The 16,848-nt window shown below is 37.9% G+C and overlaps 1 protein-coding gene across 11 annotated transcripts in view; it reads left to right on the forward strand.

Annotated features, from left to right (window-relative positions):
- The window catches only part of MARCHF1 (membrane associated ring-CH-type finger 1), a 906,067-nt gene that overhangs the window by 874,676 nt on the left and 14,543 nt on the right, over positions 1-16,848 (forward strand). For all 11 annotated transcript variants that reach the window (XM_074396769.1, XM_074396771.1, XM_074396767.1 and 8 more), the window contains one exon: positions 15,949-16,096. In XM_074396769.1, coding sequence (XP_074252870.1) covers positions 15,949-16,096 — 148 coding nt within the window. The remainder of the gene's footprint in view (positions 1-15,948; positions 16,097-16,848) is intronic.

The raw sequence follows: 16,848 nt of genomic DNA on the forward strand, positions 1-16,848 counted from the left end.
GCATATCAGAAATCTTAACCATGTTATCCAACCTCTCCCTTAAATTTCATTTCTAAGAATTTACCTTAATGAAATCATCATAGATGTGCACAATATCTTGCTACATAAATTGTGGGCACAGAATTAGTTAGAGAATGCAAATTGTAAAACCTAAAACAACTATACTTTTAGAAGAAGGCATAGGAAAAAATTTGTATGACTTTAAGATGGATGAAAATATGTAGATATGATATCCAAGCCAACAAAAGTTTCTAATCATAATATAAATAATATAGATTTCCATCAACCTATATGATACCATGTATGTAGCCATTGAAAATGAAATACTCATACATGATATATGGTTACATTTTAAAAGAAGTTATCATTGAAGCATACTAGTATAATTTTGTTTTTTCATTTAGAAAGAAAACTGTTATTTGACATTTTAATGAAGGTTCTAGCCAGTGCAATAAAGCAAGAAAAACAAATAAAAACATTCTGATTGACAAAGATTATGCAAAGTGGTTTTTAGCACAAATGACATGATCATCTATGTAGAAAATATGATGGAATCTACCAAAAAGCTACTAAAACTAGTAAGTGAATTTAGCAAGATTGCAGGATAAAAGCTCAATATATAAAAATCAAATATATTTTTGTATACTAAAAGCAAACTATGATAAATTAAAATCTTTTAAAATATTATTTGCAATAGCATTTAAATTACTAAATACTTAGGGATAAATATGACCAAAAAATGCACATGATCTGTACCTTGAAATTAGCAAAACATTGCTGAGAGAAATGAAGACCTAAATGAATCAAGATGTCTATTATAGTCACAGATTGGAAGACCCAATACTGTGAAGAGGTCAAATTCTTCCTCCAAACTAACCTACAGGTTCACTACCATACCAATAAAATTCCCAGCCTGAATTTTTAAGATAAATTGCTGAGCTAAATATAAAATTCATAGGGAATGCAAAGGAAATAGAATAGCCAAGTCAACTTTGAAAAAGGACAACATTGAAGGAATAATACCTGATTTAAAGACATATTATACAGCTACCAAAGTCAAGGCAGGGCGGTATAGTTGTTAAGACTGACAAGTAAACTGATGAGCCATAATAGACAGTCCAGCAGCAGAAGTGCACATATACAGTCAACTGATATTTAACAGAGCAATTCAGTAGGTAAAGAAAGGTCTTTTTAATAAATGTAAAAAACATTATCTATATCTCACACCATATACAAAAATTAATTCAAAATATATCCTACAAATATAAAACCTAGAACAGAAACACTTCTACAAGAAAACAAGGGAGAAAACCTTTATGACTTTGGGTGAGGTAAAGATATTTGGATAAGACACCAAAAGCAAGAAACATAAAAGAACAAATGGATATATGAAATTATGTCAAAATTAAAACATCTGCTCTTTAAAAGTTATTTTTAAGATAATAAATTGACAAGCCACATATTGGAAAATAATATCTTCAAATCAAATGTCTGATAAAGAACTTGTATTCCACATAAATAAAGAAATCTAATAACTCAACGATAAGAAAACAAACTCTGTATAACAAATAAAAATGGACAAGAAATTATAACAGACATGCCACTAGATTTCCAAGGTTGATATTCTTCCTCTGTGTATAAATGCCCCAGGGGCATTGTAGAAGGCGTTGTCCACACTGGTTATTCAGATACAGACTGAGAGAAACGCTGTGGCTCGGAAGGGGACACTCCGGCTTCTCAGCCAAAGAGTGAAGTGACAGACGGAGAGAAACTCCAGTCCTCCTGGGCCCCACTGATACGAGGAGTAATAGAAGACACAAGGGCAGATCATCAGAGGTTCTGAAGTAAAGGGCAGTCTTTGAGAGGTGACTTTGGTTCAGCAGTGGCTCCTGTCATTTCAACTTCGTTTCTCATAGTGGTTCTTTGTTGGTTCTAGTCTCCGAGTTCTTCCTCAGTCTGCCAGGGCAGATTCTCATTGTCATCACCCAGGTTCTCAGCATGGATGTGTTTTTTTCTTCTTCCTCCATCCTTCGACTTCTTAGCTGAAAAGGAGCCTTCCTTTCAACTTTCCAAATCGCCAGCCACTTCCTATATATCTGCATTGCATTCTGCTAGTGCCCCAAAGAAATGAAAATACACGAAAACTAAAGTTACATCTTAAAATGGTTTGAATATTTACATTCCAATACATTTGCATGTATACATAAAAACTAAAAGATTAAAGACATACTTGCAAGTGAGATTATGAATAATTTTATTTCTATTTTAGTTTTCTATGTCTTATAAATTTCTACAATGAACATGCAATTAATAAAAAGCTATTGTAAAAGTTGAAAGAGACATAGAAATAGATTTTAATGTTGAAGAGAAGGGGGCTATAGGGCTGGAAAGAAATCAAAATTAAATTTAAAGGATCATGGGTCATAGAGAATGACGAATCTGGACTGTAGAGGAACATTTTGTCCTCATAAATAAGAGGAGAGGAAGTGAAAGGGGCGTGGTACAGTTATAAATGTATCTAGCCTGACAGGAAGTTAAGGGAGTTGATCTGTGACAGGATCAGTGTTCTCCGAAGTAGAAGTCATATTTAATGAGACCCCCCGTCAAGACAGTAGTTCTTTTTATTCTCTGGACTGTAGGGGCCACAAGCTGCTCACCGTCCCTCCAGTGCACCTCCCACGCAGCTGCAAAACAGCCTGTCTGAAACCCTGGCGATTCAAAGCCTGCTTACCTTGGAGATCTGGTTAAACATAGCCCACGTTTCAAAACCGCGGTCGGAGCCAAGCCACACCCCTCACGTGCTCTCGGCAAGTGCCTGAAGCTCATCGTCCTGTTTCTGCAGACTCTGTCCATACAGGCTGCCCCTCAGCTGTTCATGTAAATCTGAATTCAAAGATCAGTTACTTCATATATTTTTGTCCCTAAATCCACTCACTTCAGCATGGATGAAGTTCAGTAGCATAAGACCCATCCTGAAGCCAGAGAACCCTCTATCTTCTCCAAAGCATCTCCTCCACTTACTCAACTAGCTTCTCAGAACAACAGAAAAACTATTTCTACTGCCTCATTCAAAAGAGGTCAGCTTACATTTGTGTCTCTCGTAATTAGGCTTTCCACCCCATATAGTAATAAAGAAATTCCTTTTAAACAAATTTCATGCAGGAAATCTGAGAAGAACGCTTTCTACTTCTCGCTGCACACTGAACCCCTCATGTCCACTCCACACCCCAAGTTTCCCCGCTCTGGATGATAAGCAGTCCTGAGCATCTGGTCCTTCCCCCTCACCTGTGCCCTTCCACCTCATGCTCAGACACTCAGTCATCTCAGTTTCCCAGACAAATCTCTATTCTGTGCAACTCCATGTATTTTCACAGAACCCAAATTTTTTTCCCCCTCTTTGTCAAAAGAGTTTTATATTCTTCAAGAGAAAAGAGATGTTTAAATGGGAAAATTAAACCTTCCTGCTCCATTTTCGGTATAGATGCTGAACTTCACCTCTTCGCTTTTTGTAAGAACAGATTACTAGAATAGTATTAGATTGGTTTAACATTTAATTTCTATGCCCTTGCTGTGATCCAGTAATACCAAAGAAATGGACTACTGAATCTGCAGAGAAAAAGTATTCAACATAAGGCTTTATAAATAATCATCATAACAGTGAATAACTGGGAATGAACGATGTAGGGGCAAAAAAGCAAAGCTAACTCATTTTTATTAGGTTTCCAAAGAGAGAGGAAAGAAAAATGACAGACTATTAAAGAAGACCTTTTGAATGAGTTCCTTTCATATTCAGTTCTCACTCTTAAGCTTTAGGAAGAAAAATGGAATCTGTTCCAGAATGTGAAAAATTATCACCTATGTCTCAAGAAATTTCACATAGAAAGCATAAGGGTCTCAGGAATCATTACAAAAAACAGACCCCCTTGGCATGGGCTCCCAAAGACCCAGACAAATTATTCTGGTGTCCTTGGAACTAAATGAAATTCTTTATTTTCTTTTAATTTTGAGACAGAGTTTCACTCATGTTGACCAAGCTGGAGTGCAATGGCATAATCTTGGCTCACTGCAACCTCCACCTCTGGGGTTCAAGCAATTCTCTTGCCTCAGCTTCCTGAATAGCTGGAATTACAGGCATGTGCCACCACCTCCAGCTAATTTTTTGTATTTTTTAGTAGAAACGGGGTTTCACCATGTTAGCCTGGCTGATCTTGAACTCCGGACCTCAGGAGATCTGCCCGCCTCAACCTCCCAAAGTGCTGGGATTACAGGCATGAGCCACCACCCGGCCCTGAATGAGATTCTTAGTCCCCCTGAAGCTTTCTTTGGTTCAAACCAACTGCTCTCTAATTAGAGGAAAACTGTATTTGGGGATGATAGGATAGGACAGTCTATATGGCAAAATAATGAAAGAAAGTTGAATATTCCCAGGCAAACGCAAATGAGCACTTTACACTCCCTCCCATCACCCAGCAGGATGAGAATCAACATTTGGGATTTCATCCTAAATGCTGTAAATGAGGAAATTTGGCAAGTTGTGGTTGCAAAGTCATTTTTTGATTTCCAAACATATCAAGTCCCTGAACCACAAGTTTCATTTCCTACCTTTGGAGAGTCTGTATGCCTCCCACCCTTCCCTGGCCCAGGGCTCCATTACTTTTAAGTCATATGTCACTATTAACTCAAGGGAGAGCAGTTTAAAGCAAGGACTTTCACCTGAAAAATTGCTTCGATTTCTTTGAGAATCCATTGAAAATCATGAACCTTTCCCCAGAAAAAATAAATGCACACAATATTTTGAATACAATCTAAGGAATTTATATACCCCAAAAGAATCTTCTCTTTGAAAAAAAAAAAAAAAAAAAAAAAAAAAAAAAACCTTCAGTTTAAGAGCAAAATTCTTAATAAACACTGAGTCAGTATTATGCCAAAAACAAATTTAAATGTAATGTATTAAGCCAATTAATCATGCTTTATATCAAAGTACTGTTAAAATGTATTTTTAAATATAGTACCTAAAACACTATTTTTAAAGTATTATTATATGCAAAACTGGAATCAATATTTAAAGTTTCACTGGCTCTCATTTAAACTGGAGTAGAACATATATATAAATATGCATTCTGTGTTGTATTTATATACACGAATCATATGTATGATTTATTTCAAGTGTGTATGTGGCTGAAAGACTCTCAAGAGGAAAAAGAGAAAATTCAACCCAATCACATTAAATACAATGTTCAGATGTGGCACTGCTGTTAAAGGGTGGAAATAGGATGTAAGAATTCTTTTGACCCATGAAAATAAGCATCGACAACGGATTGTCAGCAGATGAGCTTACTGTGGGTAGATACATATTATAGAGGGTTCCAAAGATTCTCTTTTTATTTGCTGCCACCCAAAGAAATACTCTAGAAAGACATTTCTAAACACACAACAGAGAATTGAGAAGGATAGAAGCACTTATGAAATCAAAATCTATTCTCTCTTATTGATGGAAAATTATACTAATTCCCTATTTTAACACGAAATTCCACAATTGTGACCCTAATACAGCTTCATCAAAGCAGAAATCTTGGCTGTTTTCTTCCCCAGCATCCTACTACAATGTCCAGCACATTGTGATGCTTTAATAATTAGCTCCTAAATGTAAAAAAAAAAAAAAAAAAAAAATCGAATCATTTCACGTATCACAGTGGGTAAGTCAGTTCAGTGCTCTGGGCCCAGTTTCTTCATCTAGAAAATGATGAGATAAAATTGGGTCTTTTAAAAAGCTTTTCTCTTTTAATCTTCCCAGTCAGTGTCTGTGCTTCTGCTTAGTACATGAGCACTGACTCCTAAACGGCAAGGCCGTGATTGCTGTAGGCACAGCAAGTGATGCCCACACACCTGGGCAGATTCCACATGGTCACGGAAGAGGCAAGACGCGAAGCTCCAACCGCAGAAACGGGCTTCCAGGGAGAACATCGTCAATGGCAGGGTCCGCTCGGCAAGGGTTTCAGCCTCCAGGGAAGAGAGACTACGCCACTATGGAATGTAACCCAATTATTCCTTTTGTTTTCTTTATGAAGCCGCAATCCATAATTAAGCATCCTCGTGGACACAGCTCAGTTGATTTTCTGCTAGTTCACCATGCCTGAAGCAGTCATAATGTATACTGACTTCTCTTTCAGAGTGGGATAAAATATCTTTCACCAAAATCTCCAAGAGGAAACAGACAACCAAGTATTGGTTCAATATTTTTAAATGCATCTATTAATTAAATCTTTAAGTAACTTGTGTTCTTACGTGGTGATATTAATCAACTCGGATTTAGGTCAGTTTGGGGGGGGATATGGAAAGAGGTAAAAATATATTCACTCTTGTGAAAAAGTATCGGACATTACAATGCCACTCTAAAATATGTCCCTGGACTTTTCTTTCCTTAGGGAAGTAACTCTTCTGACGATTTTTGTGATTTCAGCATCATAAAAATCACTTGGAGTGCCTGCGAGGAATGCAGATTCCTAGGCCACACCCCCAGATATAGAGCTGGGACAAAGCTTAGGAATCTGCAATTTTAACTTTTACCCCAACAGTTCCAGTGCAAACATGCCTAAATCCCACATATTATGTCTCCCCTCAGGACAGATATATAAAATAAACATTTTTCCATTTCTTTTTTCCATTCAAATCATCGTTATGTGTGATATAATTGCTCCCTCTAGTGGATGATTTTACTCAGCACCTTTTTTTCTGTATTACAAATAACCTTGCTCAAAACTTTTAGGAAATCCCACCTGTCATGAAAATCTTGAAAGAAAACCATGAGAGATCAAGACAAGGTTTATAAGAAAAATTATTCTGGTAATCTAACATCAGGCTCATATATATTTACATATGTATTATACATATATTTTGTAGAGAAATTCTTAATCCTGATTTAGTTGACTAAATATTAAATGGCTTATCTGTTTTATAAAAATCATTTAGTAGCTTCGAATATACTGGTCACATTATTTTTTAGAATATTTATGCCTGTAATGTCAATATTCTAACACCCCATTTTTCTAATAAACATCCGGCCTATCAACACAGCAACTTGAATCTTCCTGAACATTTTTTTAGTACGGGCTGGCCCCTCTGACACCTCCTCCTGCTAGCTTCTAAGATCCACAGCTCTTTTTAAGATCACAAAAGTTTTGAGTCTGTTTTACACTTTATGTCTTCTTTCTTTCTGAAGAACAGAAGCTAACAAGGACTGTCAATTGCTTCAAGAATCACCAACTGTTGCCCACAGTTGCCAAGCAGGTGACATCGACGAGTAAAGTGGGCTGAGAATGGCTGGGTGTAAACCGAAGACAGCGGTGGAGACAGGAAAACTTAAGTTTGTTACGTTTCAACAAATTCAAAGAAGAAGAATTTTTTTTTTTTTTTTAGCCCACCATGGGCCTAATAAAATATCTGTGAACCATATGAAACCTTGTTTCCTAAACCAGCTGGGGATCCCTGGTTTACTCACCTGCTTCCTGCGTGCTAACTAGATTAACTCGTGTAATTCCAGCAAACTCTATAGAGGAGACATTAGTGTCATTCCAATTTTACGAATGAGAAAACTGAGGCATTCAGAGGTTGGGTTACTTGACCCAAGTCAGACAGAGATCTCTGATCCAAGTCTCCCTAACGCAGGAGTCTGAGTTCTTATCTGTTTGGGTCCAATGCCTCTCTGACCACGCGGCTTCTAGCCTGTTCAACCTAACTACCTCATTGCATGCCTTTCCCTACCACCACCCCAGACCTCCTGCTCCTACCCCAGCTCTCTCTGCTCTCCATCGCTCTTTCCAACATCTTGTATGTTCCCCTGGCCTCTGACTCTACTAATACCCTTGATTTGGACAATTTCTCATCTGGCAGTTGTTAACACGTCTCTCATGCCTCCAACAGTACCACTGAGTCACAGTTCTTAGTAACGTATTCCTCACATTGTAAACTAACGTGACGAGCACATCAGTACAATATACGTCTCTTACTGTTACTTGAAGTAAGTGTACCTTTTCTAAAGATTTTAAAATACTTCAGCAGTGCTTGGGTTTATGTTATCGGTCGCATTTTCCCTACTATCACACCTCTATTTTTTACTCAACTGGCGTGTCTTAAGTACTAGTCTAAACACTGCAAAACAATGTGAGCTCTTGGTAAAATAGTATATAACATCAATTAACCTCAAAACTTCTTTTGAAAAGTAAAAGAGTTTTCATGTGTAGAAATTCAAGTGAATTAACTTGTGAAGAAAGAGCTTTTTTTTTTTTTTTTTTTTTTTTTTTTTTTTTTTTTTTTTTTTTTTTTTTTTGCATGTATCCATTCTCAGGTAGCTTCTTGGATTCTGCAATCACTGAGATCGTCAGAATAGCTTCTTTGGGGCTGTCTTGGGACTTTTCTAGGCAGACTGCATCTCACATCCTCCATTACCCACAGAAGACATAGTTCTAAGCCACACACCCACGTTAACGCTTTCACTTTATTTGGAATGTTTGAGTTCCTTTCACCTTTTGTGAAATCTGTCACCCAGAGCAGTATGTCTTTGGGAAACATGAAACCTTAACGTACCATTTTAAATTTGACAAAAAAAGAATGAGAAGTTACTGGGGCCTGTAAGACAACCAATGATGATATTTATTCCATTTCTTATAGAAGTGAAGTCATCCTTGTGCCGTCTTTTAGCTGTTTCTCCCTAGTATATGCAAAGTAACTTATGTAATAACCCTTATATTTGTTCACCTACTTAACACGGACTGTGTTTTCCTGATAGGAGACTCAATGTTCTGAAAAATATATTTGTACTTGGAAAATAGATGGGGGACAGGAGCTTTCGCTGACTTAATTCTGACTGAACAAATCTCAGCTTCACCTCTCAGAGATGTCAACATGATGCGTCAATCTAGATAGTAAGGACAACGGCAGTCTAATTGGATGTGGTGGTACAAGCGCCAGGTCGTGATAATTGTTACATTTATTGAATTCTTTCTAAGTGCCTGATAGTGTTCTGCATTTACATGTATTAAGTTGCTTAGACTTTACCCTGCAAAGTAGGTGCCATTCTAATCACCATTTTACAGATAAGGAAATGGAAGTACAGAGAATTAAAACAACTGACTCAAGGTCACACAGTACTTAGTGTCAGAGCTAGAATTTGAACCCAGAGCTGTCATTCTTAAGAAACACTCCTTGGATCACAGACAGAATATAACTGCAGAACTGTATGGCTCACTCCTCAGTGATGAATTCAGCAAGGCCTGAGTGTGTCTGTTGGGAACTTCCTGCCCCAAATGATTCTGTTAGACAGCCAAGACTGAAAACTACTTCCAACTAGAAAAGATTCCCAGAACTGGAGACTTTTTATTATTATTCCCCTCCACATTCAGAGAGTACCCATTACCCAGCAGTTCAGAATGCAAAAGGAGACCCACACTGAGTGGTAGCAAAATGAAGCCATTGATTCCAGGGTCTCAGGTATTCCTCTTTGTGGAACTGTTTATTATCATTATTCAGTAAGACTGCCAATTGCTTGAGGTGTTATCTTTACCCTAACCTGGGTATCAGTAACTACTTCCCCTAATTCTAAACCAGTGTGTGCACACCCTGTCCCAGGATGGTAGCTGTGAATTCGATGTTGTATCTGGGCTGCTGATCTCCCAGGTTCATCTGGACACGTGGCTCATTCCTCACCGTTGCCATTTTCAGTTCCTTTGGATCGCCGCTCCTGATCTTTGGTGCGGTACAAGACCTTTCCTCTTGTGCTGTTAGCAGGAGAGACAGAGGAGCTGCACTGAACCAGAAAACAGGGTGTCCCTTTATATTGGGCCATGCACAGAAGATGCCAAATATTATCACTGGTGGACCTAACATGGACGAGAATTAAGGGGAATTTTTTCTTTCTTTTTTTTTTTTTTTTTTTTTTTTTAGGAAAAGATACACTCACAGAGCATTTATGGCTATTATATCTGAAGTTTTGCCTCTTAGAAAGCCTCCACATACATGCTTATCTGTATATATTAGTCTCTTTTCAGGCGACTGATAAAGACACACCCGAGACTGGGTAATTTATAAAGAAAAAGAGGTTTAATGGACTCAAAGTTCCACGTGACTGGGGAGGCTTCATAATCATGGCAGACAGTGAAAGGCATGTCTTACATGGTGGCAGGCAAGAGAGAAACCTCATGATCTAAAACCATCAGATCTTGTGAGACGTATTCACGACCACAAGAACAGTACGGGGAAAACTGTCCCCATGATTCACTTATCTCCCACCAGGTCCTACTCATAACATGTGGGGAGGAACTACAATTCAACACGAGATTTGGGTGGGGACACAGCTGCCACATCACTGTAACTGTGAGGAAGGAACAAGTTTGCACCTTCTGTACACTTTCTGACTTGTGTCTAATACTGAGCACCTTCACTAGTGGACTTTATCAGCTGCCTCCACCTACCTGGCTTTATTGTTTCCTCCCTATCATCAGTTTTGTAGCAAATTTCACTGAAGGCCTGCAGAGGTCAAATTTTTTTGCCGGTCTTTTAAAATACATTTTTAAAAAGGGAAATTATTTACCATAGGCATAACTATAAAATTGAAGATTTATTAAGGTTCAAGGGTTACTCCTCAGAATTAAGAGTTCGTTGCTTACTTCTCGCCCAGAGTATTCAATATTGTTACTAATATAATTAGATTTTAATAGAGTTTCATGTCACCTAAACACTAAATTGAAGAGTAACATTAAAAAAAATGAAAGTTTGCTTTAGTGATGAATGAGCTAACTCTAAAATCATTTCAGTTCAAATAAATAAATTGATTATGTAATTTTTTCCAGTCAACCTGAAATGTCTAAATCAAATATTTAAATCAGCCAGAAAACCAAACTCATTTGTTGATCTCGCTTTCCTGGATTACTGATTAGCTCACGACATGCAGTAACAAGTACTACTTCTAATATAAACTCCACTGAGGTCACCGTGTACCTCTGCTAAGTGTCATTCTTCAGACAGGTGGTTCTCTAACTTTAGCTTTCCTCAGAATCACCTGAGGGCTTGTTAAAGCACATTACAGGGACCCCATCTCCAGAGTTTCTGGTTCAGTGAGTTTGGGGTGGGGCTGAAAATACTGGGTTTCTAACAAGTTTCCTGATTGCTGCTGCATCTGCTACTGGAGAACACTGAGACCCACTGCTTCATATGAATGAATGCTCTAGAAACTTCTCCAGCCTGGCAAGTCTGAGGGCTTTCAAAAGGTTTAATTATTATCCTCTAGTACAATAAATCTTACTAAGGCATGTACATAATGTAATAAACTACACTTGCTCTTCCAGGTATTATTTTTGCTCGTCTGCAGCAAAACCCCACCATAATATGACAGGCAGGGCCAGAAAAATGTAAACAATGAAAATGGTGCTTAGCATTTTTGCAAAATAATAGGAAAACCCTGCACACCTGACTGGGTGGAAGGTCCTGGGTCTGGCTATACCAAAAAAAAAAAAAAAAAAAAAACCTACTGTACTAGCTACTGTTGGGGCCCGGCGCCACCTGGTGGTGGTTTTTGCTCTATCAGTGTATAGATTGACAATTCTAAGCAACGTGACTGTTAGGGGAGCTGGAAACCATAGCGGAACTGTCAAGAGAAAAGAAGAAATGGATTTGGCAAAGTATCCCCTACCTCTTGCATTTTTATATCGTACAAATAAACTACCTTTATTCTTCACTGGTACAAAGATTTAAACAACACTTTTCTTCAGGCAGTACTTTTAAATGTATATTTTAGAACAGAATATAATGCAAATAATTTAAGTTAGAAAACCTGACACTGTCATGCAAAGTTTGATTTAGCTTGATCACATAGAAAGTTTCACACAATGTTTGCATCAAGTTATATTACAATTCAGGAAAAACACACAGTCATATTTTTCTAAGTGAATAATATAGTTCCATTGGATTTCTTTCTATTGTTTAGGGGCTTCCAAAAAAAAAAAAAAAAAATCAAAAACAAGAACAGTAAAACAGGTACCAAGGAGCCAGGGATTGTAAAGTCCAGAGCGAGGTTTAAGACTACCTATGTAGGAGGTGCTAAGATTTTGTGAAACTACTTTTGCCAGTCTTAGCTTATCCCCCGTCTTCAAGGTATAAATGAGAACTCGAAGACTAAGGAAGGGCAGATCGGTGAGTTGGCAATGTAAACATTTGTAAAAAGTTTGGTGGTGCGTGTGCTGTTGCGCGTTTCCGCACCCCGACCTTTGGGAAACGGAAAGGGAGCTGCAGTCTTATCACTGCCGCCAGCTTCGTCACGACCGCGTGGAGAGACGCGTCTTCTCAACACCGAGAGACCTGACGATGAAACATTCGACTCAGGCCCACGCGATCTAAAGACAAAGGTGGTGACCCTTGGCTGCTCTGTTGATGGCAAAGCAGAAGACACTTTGCTTCATCACTGACAAAGCGATAGTTCGTATTTTCTGAGGCTCCTGTGGGAAACAGTAACATAGAGTCATCTCCAAAGTCGAGCTCAAGCATTTGCATCTCTAACAAGTGCCCGGGTGAGGCTGATCAGGGACCACGCTTTGGGGACTTGAAGAGGATCTTCTCAGGAGCAACCTTCTCCAGAGGTGCAACCACGGTAACGATATACTCCTGGTAACGAGAGCATAGGTCACATATGATTTGCTAAAGCAGAACATGGGAGAAGAAATGCTATGGAAATTTTCACAGATTATCACTTGCTTATCACGAAATCTTTTGTGAACTACTACTGAATTTCAGCATCACAAATATTAAATGAAGGCACTCTTATGACAGCTTTATTAAAATAAGATTTCTATCCTTATCTTCTCCATTTCTCATTCTTAGAAGGCTTGCAAAGCTTACTTAAATTTTGTAAACAAACCTGAAAGACAATATGAAGGGAAAGGTTTATAAAATACATTGATTTCTGCCAGCAACATTAACTGAATAGTGTATGCAGTAATACAGTTGTTCGGCAGAGGGCGCCGTGGCACTACATTTACTTGTGTGCTGTCTAGCGAGTTTCTAAATGGTTTCTCTAAGGATTTACGAAGTAGACAATGTTGATGGTCCCCTTACACTTCGCTTCTCCGTAACACGTTACGGAGATTCAGTACTGACGACTTCAGAGCTTCTATTGTCTGGAACTAGATGAATTTTTACGAATGACTTGGTCTATGCTTGTCAGCTCCACTGATGCTTTTATGTTTGAGGCTCCTTACTTTTGAATGATATGTTCCAGCCATTTAATAAATTGCTTCAAAGATATAAGAAGTCCCAATTTTAAGAGTATTTTAAGCCGATTTTTATAATTGAGTGATGATTTGATGTGAATATTCTGTTGCTGCAAGGATTCCCTCCACTTGGAACACAGAAATTTTAAAAATGTGCAGCTGTTTTTCCACACCATCTTCCCCTTTTATCATCCATATTAAATACTGAAATAATTCAAGGAATATTTATTAAATTGCAAAGTGCTATTGCCAAATAATATTCTATGATTATACGTTATTCAGATTAATATTACAATAAAACAATGGCAAAAGAGGATTTTAAAAAATCAATCTTGCACAGATATGATATGAAATTTCGATAGAACTCGAAGTAACACTAAAATCTTCTCAGTTCAAGATTGATTAATTCAAAATCGAGTTGATATTCAAATATCTGTTTATTCCTTAACCACATTATTAATATTTCCCCATTGTTATACTTGGAATAATAGATAAATATAGTTTGATTTTTTGAAAGTATAAGATAAAGTGTTAATTTTTAATTTACTCTATCAAACTCCTACTAGGAAAATTGTGTGATGACTGGCCAGTAGGAGGAGAGGAAGGGGTGGTGTTTGTAAATAATTTTTTTTTTTTCCTCTAAAATGTTTAAAATGCTCTCTAAAGCATCAAGATCAGACTTCAAGTATTATTCAGTCTTACAAATGAAATTATAGGCCCTTACTCCTTAGACTGGAGGAGAAGCTAGGAAGTATCTATTTAATTCTTTTACCAATAATTGCATTTGACAGCAAATGGCAGAGACCTGGGGCATAATAGCTTCATCAGGGAGACAACAGGATGTCCAAAGGCAAGCGGTTGCTGATTGGGCTGTGAAATCTCCAATTCTCAAGACTTTTCCTCAAGGGTGCAAGAAGACTGTTGACACAGGAAGGGATCAAAGGACAATACCCATATTAAAAAGGCAAAAACTTAATGTCCCACTAGATAGCGGCTCACCTCTCATTGCTGGAAAGTAATCAATGTCCACCTGTGCCGAGGAAGGTTGGAAAGGTAGCTGTAAGCTGGGCACAATGCCAACCCTAATGGAATCAGTTTGTTAACAAAAGAAGAACAATGATTCTCTTCCCCACCTCTCTGTCACAGCCTCTGTGAAAATCTGTTCCTCATGAAGATGAGGCAGTGAGGCCCAGAGAGACTACGTGATTTTATCCATGTCTCAAAGCTGGTGGCAGAGGCAGGACTTTAGGTACCACAACGTACAGCATCTTGTTTTTGAGTTGTGCATTGAATTCTACACATGCGATGGTCAGGTGGGGAAGGAATGGGACCTTTGAAGTTCTAAAGATTTTGCTTTAGCGAGGGCAAAGTAATGTAAAGAATCTTCGATTATTAAAAGCTTGGCATGTCAGTTCACTTCTAATAAAATCACTGTAATTTTTTATGAAAAGAATGCAAAGAAAAGTAAAACACAATTCCTAACATCATAATGAAGTGATACTGTAGCTACAAAGGCATTAAAATATATTCTGAGAGGCTATTCCTTCAAAGTAAATATGGGAGATATTCCCTCATGTAAAACATAACTTCAGTAAAACTGTGGCCTTCTTCCTCTCCCAGACTGAGGGAGCAGCCCTCAGCTTTCTCCGGAGTGTGATGAAAGTTGAGGTCGAAATGCATTCGCCACAGTAGTTATAACTCTTATGGCAGCAGCAAGCCAAAGTTGCTCTGAAAGAGGCTGCAGCAGTATTGCTTGTATTGCCCAAATGATAAAATTTGCTTTTCTAGAATAGTCCTGAACAGAAAATGTTTACTTCCTCTTGCCATTATCATTCAGCCATTCAAGTACTTATTAAATTATACATTCAAGAATGTAACACTATGTCCAGTTGCATGATAATCCAAGAAGATAGTGTTGCCTGTCACTACTTATAACCTAGTACTGTAAGGAACTGATAGGTAGAATTCTGAAAAGAAATTTTTTAATTGTTCAGTATTAAAGCTATCTCATTCATGTGACAGATGAAGAAACTACAGACTTGCAAAATAGAAATGACTTGATTTAATTCATTTGGAAAACAGATAATTATTTTTGTTTACATTTTAATATACATTTAAGTTAGGCTGGGTACAGTGGCTCAAACCTATAATCCCAGCACTTTGGGAGGACAAGGTGAGTGGCTCGCTTAAACCCAGGAGTTTGAGATTAGCCTGTGTAACATGGTAAGACCCCAAATCTACAAATACATACAAAAATTAGATGGGCATGGTGGAACATAGCTGTAGTGTCAGCTACTCTGAGGGCTGAGGCAGGAGGTTCTCTTGAGCCTTGGAGGCAGAGGTGGCAGTAACCTGAGATTGTGCCACTGCACTTCAGCCTGGGCGACAGAGTGAGATCCTGTCTCAAAACAACAACAACAACAACAAAAAATACATACACACACACACACACACACACACACACACACATTTACATATATATTTAAGTTACATGTAACTCTCTAGGTTATAATTTTAGGTTATAATTTCATCTCTCTCCAAACATGAGGACTTATTTGAATATTATAGTGTCATCTGAAATCGCAGATATTTACTGTTTTTCTTCCATTCGTGAACTATGTCTGGGAAATAAAAGGGGAGCAAAATGTCCTAGTTCGCAATTCAGTTTTGTGCCATTTGTTTCTCATTGCAGTGGGAGAAACTACAGATGACCACAAGTGAAAGGAGGAAAATATTCTGTTCTGTCACATTCCATGTAATCGCCATCACCTGTGTGGTTTGGTCTTTGTATGTATTAATAGATCGGACAGCAGAGGAAATCAAGCAAGGCAATGACAACGGTAAGAGCACATCTTGCTTCTTTCTTACTCTCTTGGATGCTAAAGACACTACTCAGAGGTGGATAGGGAAGTCATTTCCCCGGGTTAGGCCTTCATCATGTATGATATACTAGAAAAACTAGTATTTGCTATTGATTCTTCCCTAATCATGTTATTGATTAGTACTCTGATTAAAAATTGTTAACTACATGGAGTCCCGAGCTGAGATGTGAAATTCACCAAATCCGTATAAAACTTAGCGGCAAGCTACATACAGACGGCAAACACCACTTCAAGCTTTTGGGGCGCTGAATATGGATCAAGTTCTGCCTGAAGCGAAAAGGCAAATGGCTGTAAAAATGAAGAGTTTCTCATTTCATTTAATTCACTCAAGTCATCTCTCCTTTAAAGCATGAAGGACAGGGCATTCTAGTAGAGGATATGTTATAGCTTTTAGTTAGTACTATATAGTTTGATAGAGTGGATTATCACCATGGTTTGACATTTTAGCCATGCGAAGTTTGATTGTGAAGGACGATGTCAAGTCTGCAATGAAAAATTTTTCAAAATCAGTAAGGCATATTCTCACATCAAAATGGATAAGGCACTTAAAACAGAAACAAAAAGAGAAAGCATAATGTCTATAAAAGATTATTTTCATGTGTGAAAGGACCCAGTTCTGTTTCTCACTGAGCTCCATAAGTTTTCATACATTATCCAGCCTAAATCATAGGTGGCAGAAACATCCCCACACCTCTGCAGGAAACAGTATT

This window comes from Saimiri boliviensis, chromosome 3 (genome assembly GCF_048565385.1).
Source record: "Saimiri boliviensis isolate mSaiBol1 chromosome 3, mSaiBol1.pri, whole genome shotgun sequence".
NCBI classification, from domain to species: Eukaryota; Metazoa; Chordata; class Mammalia; order Primates; family Cebidae; genus Saimiri; species Saimiri boliviensis.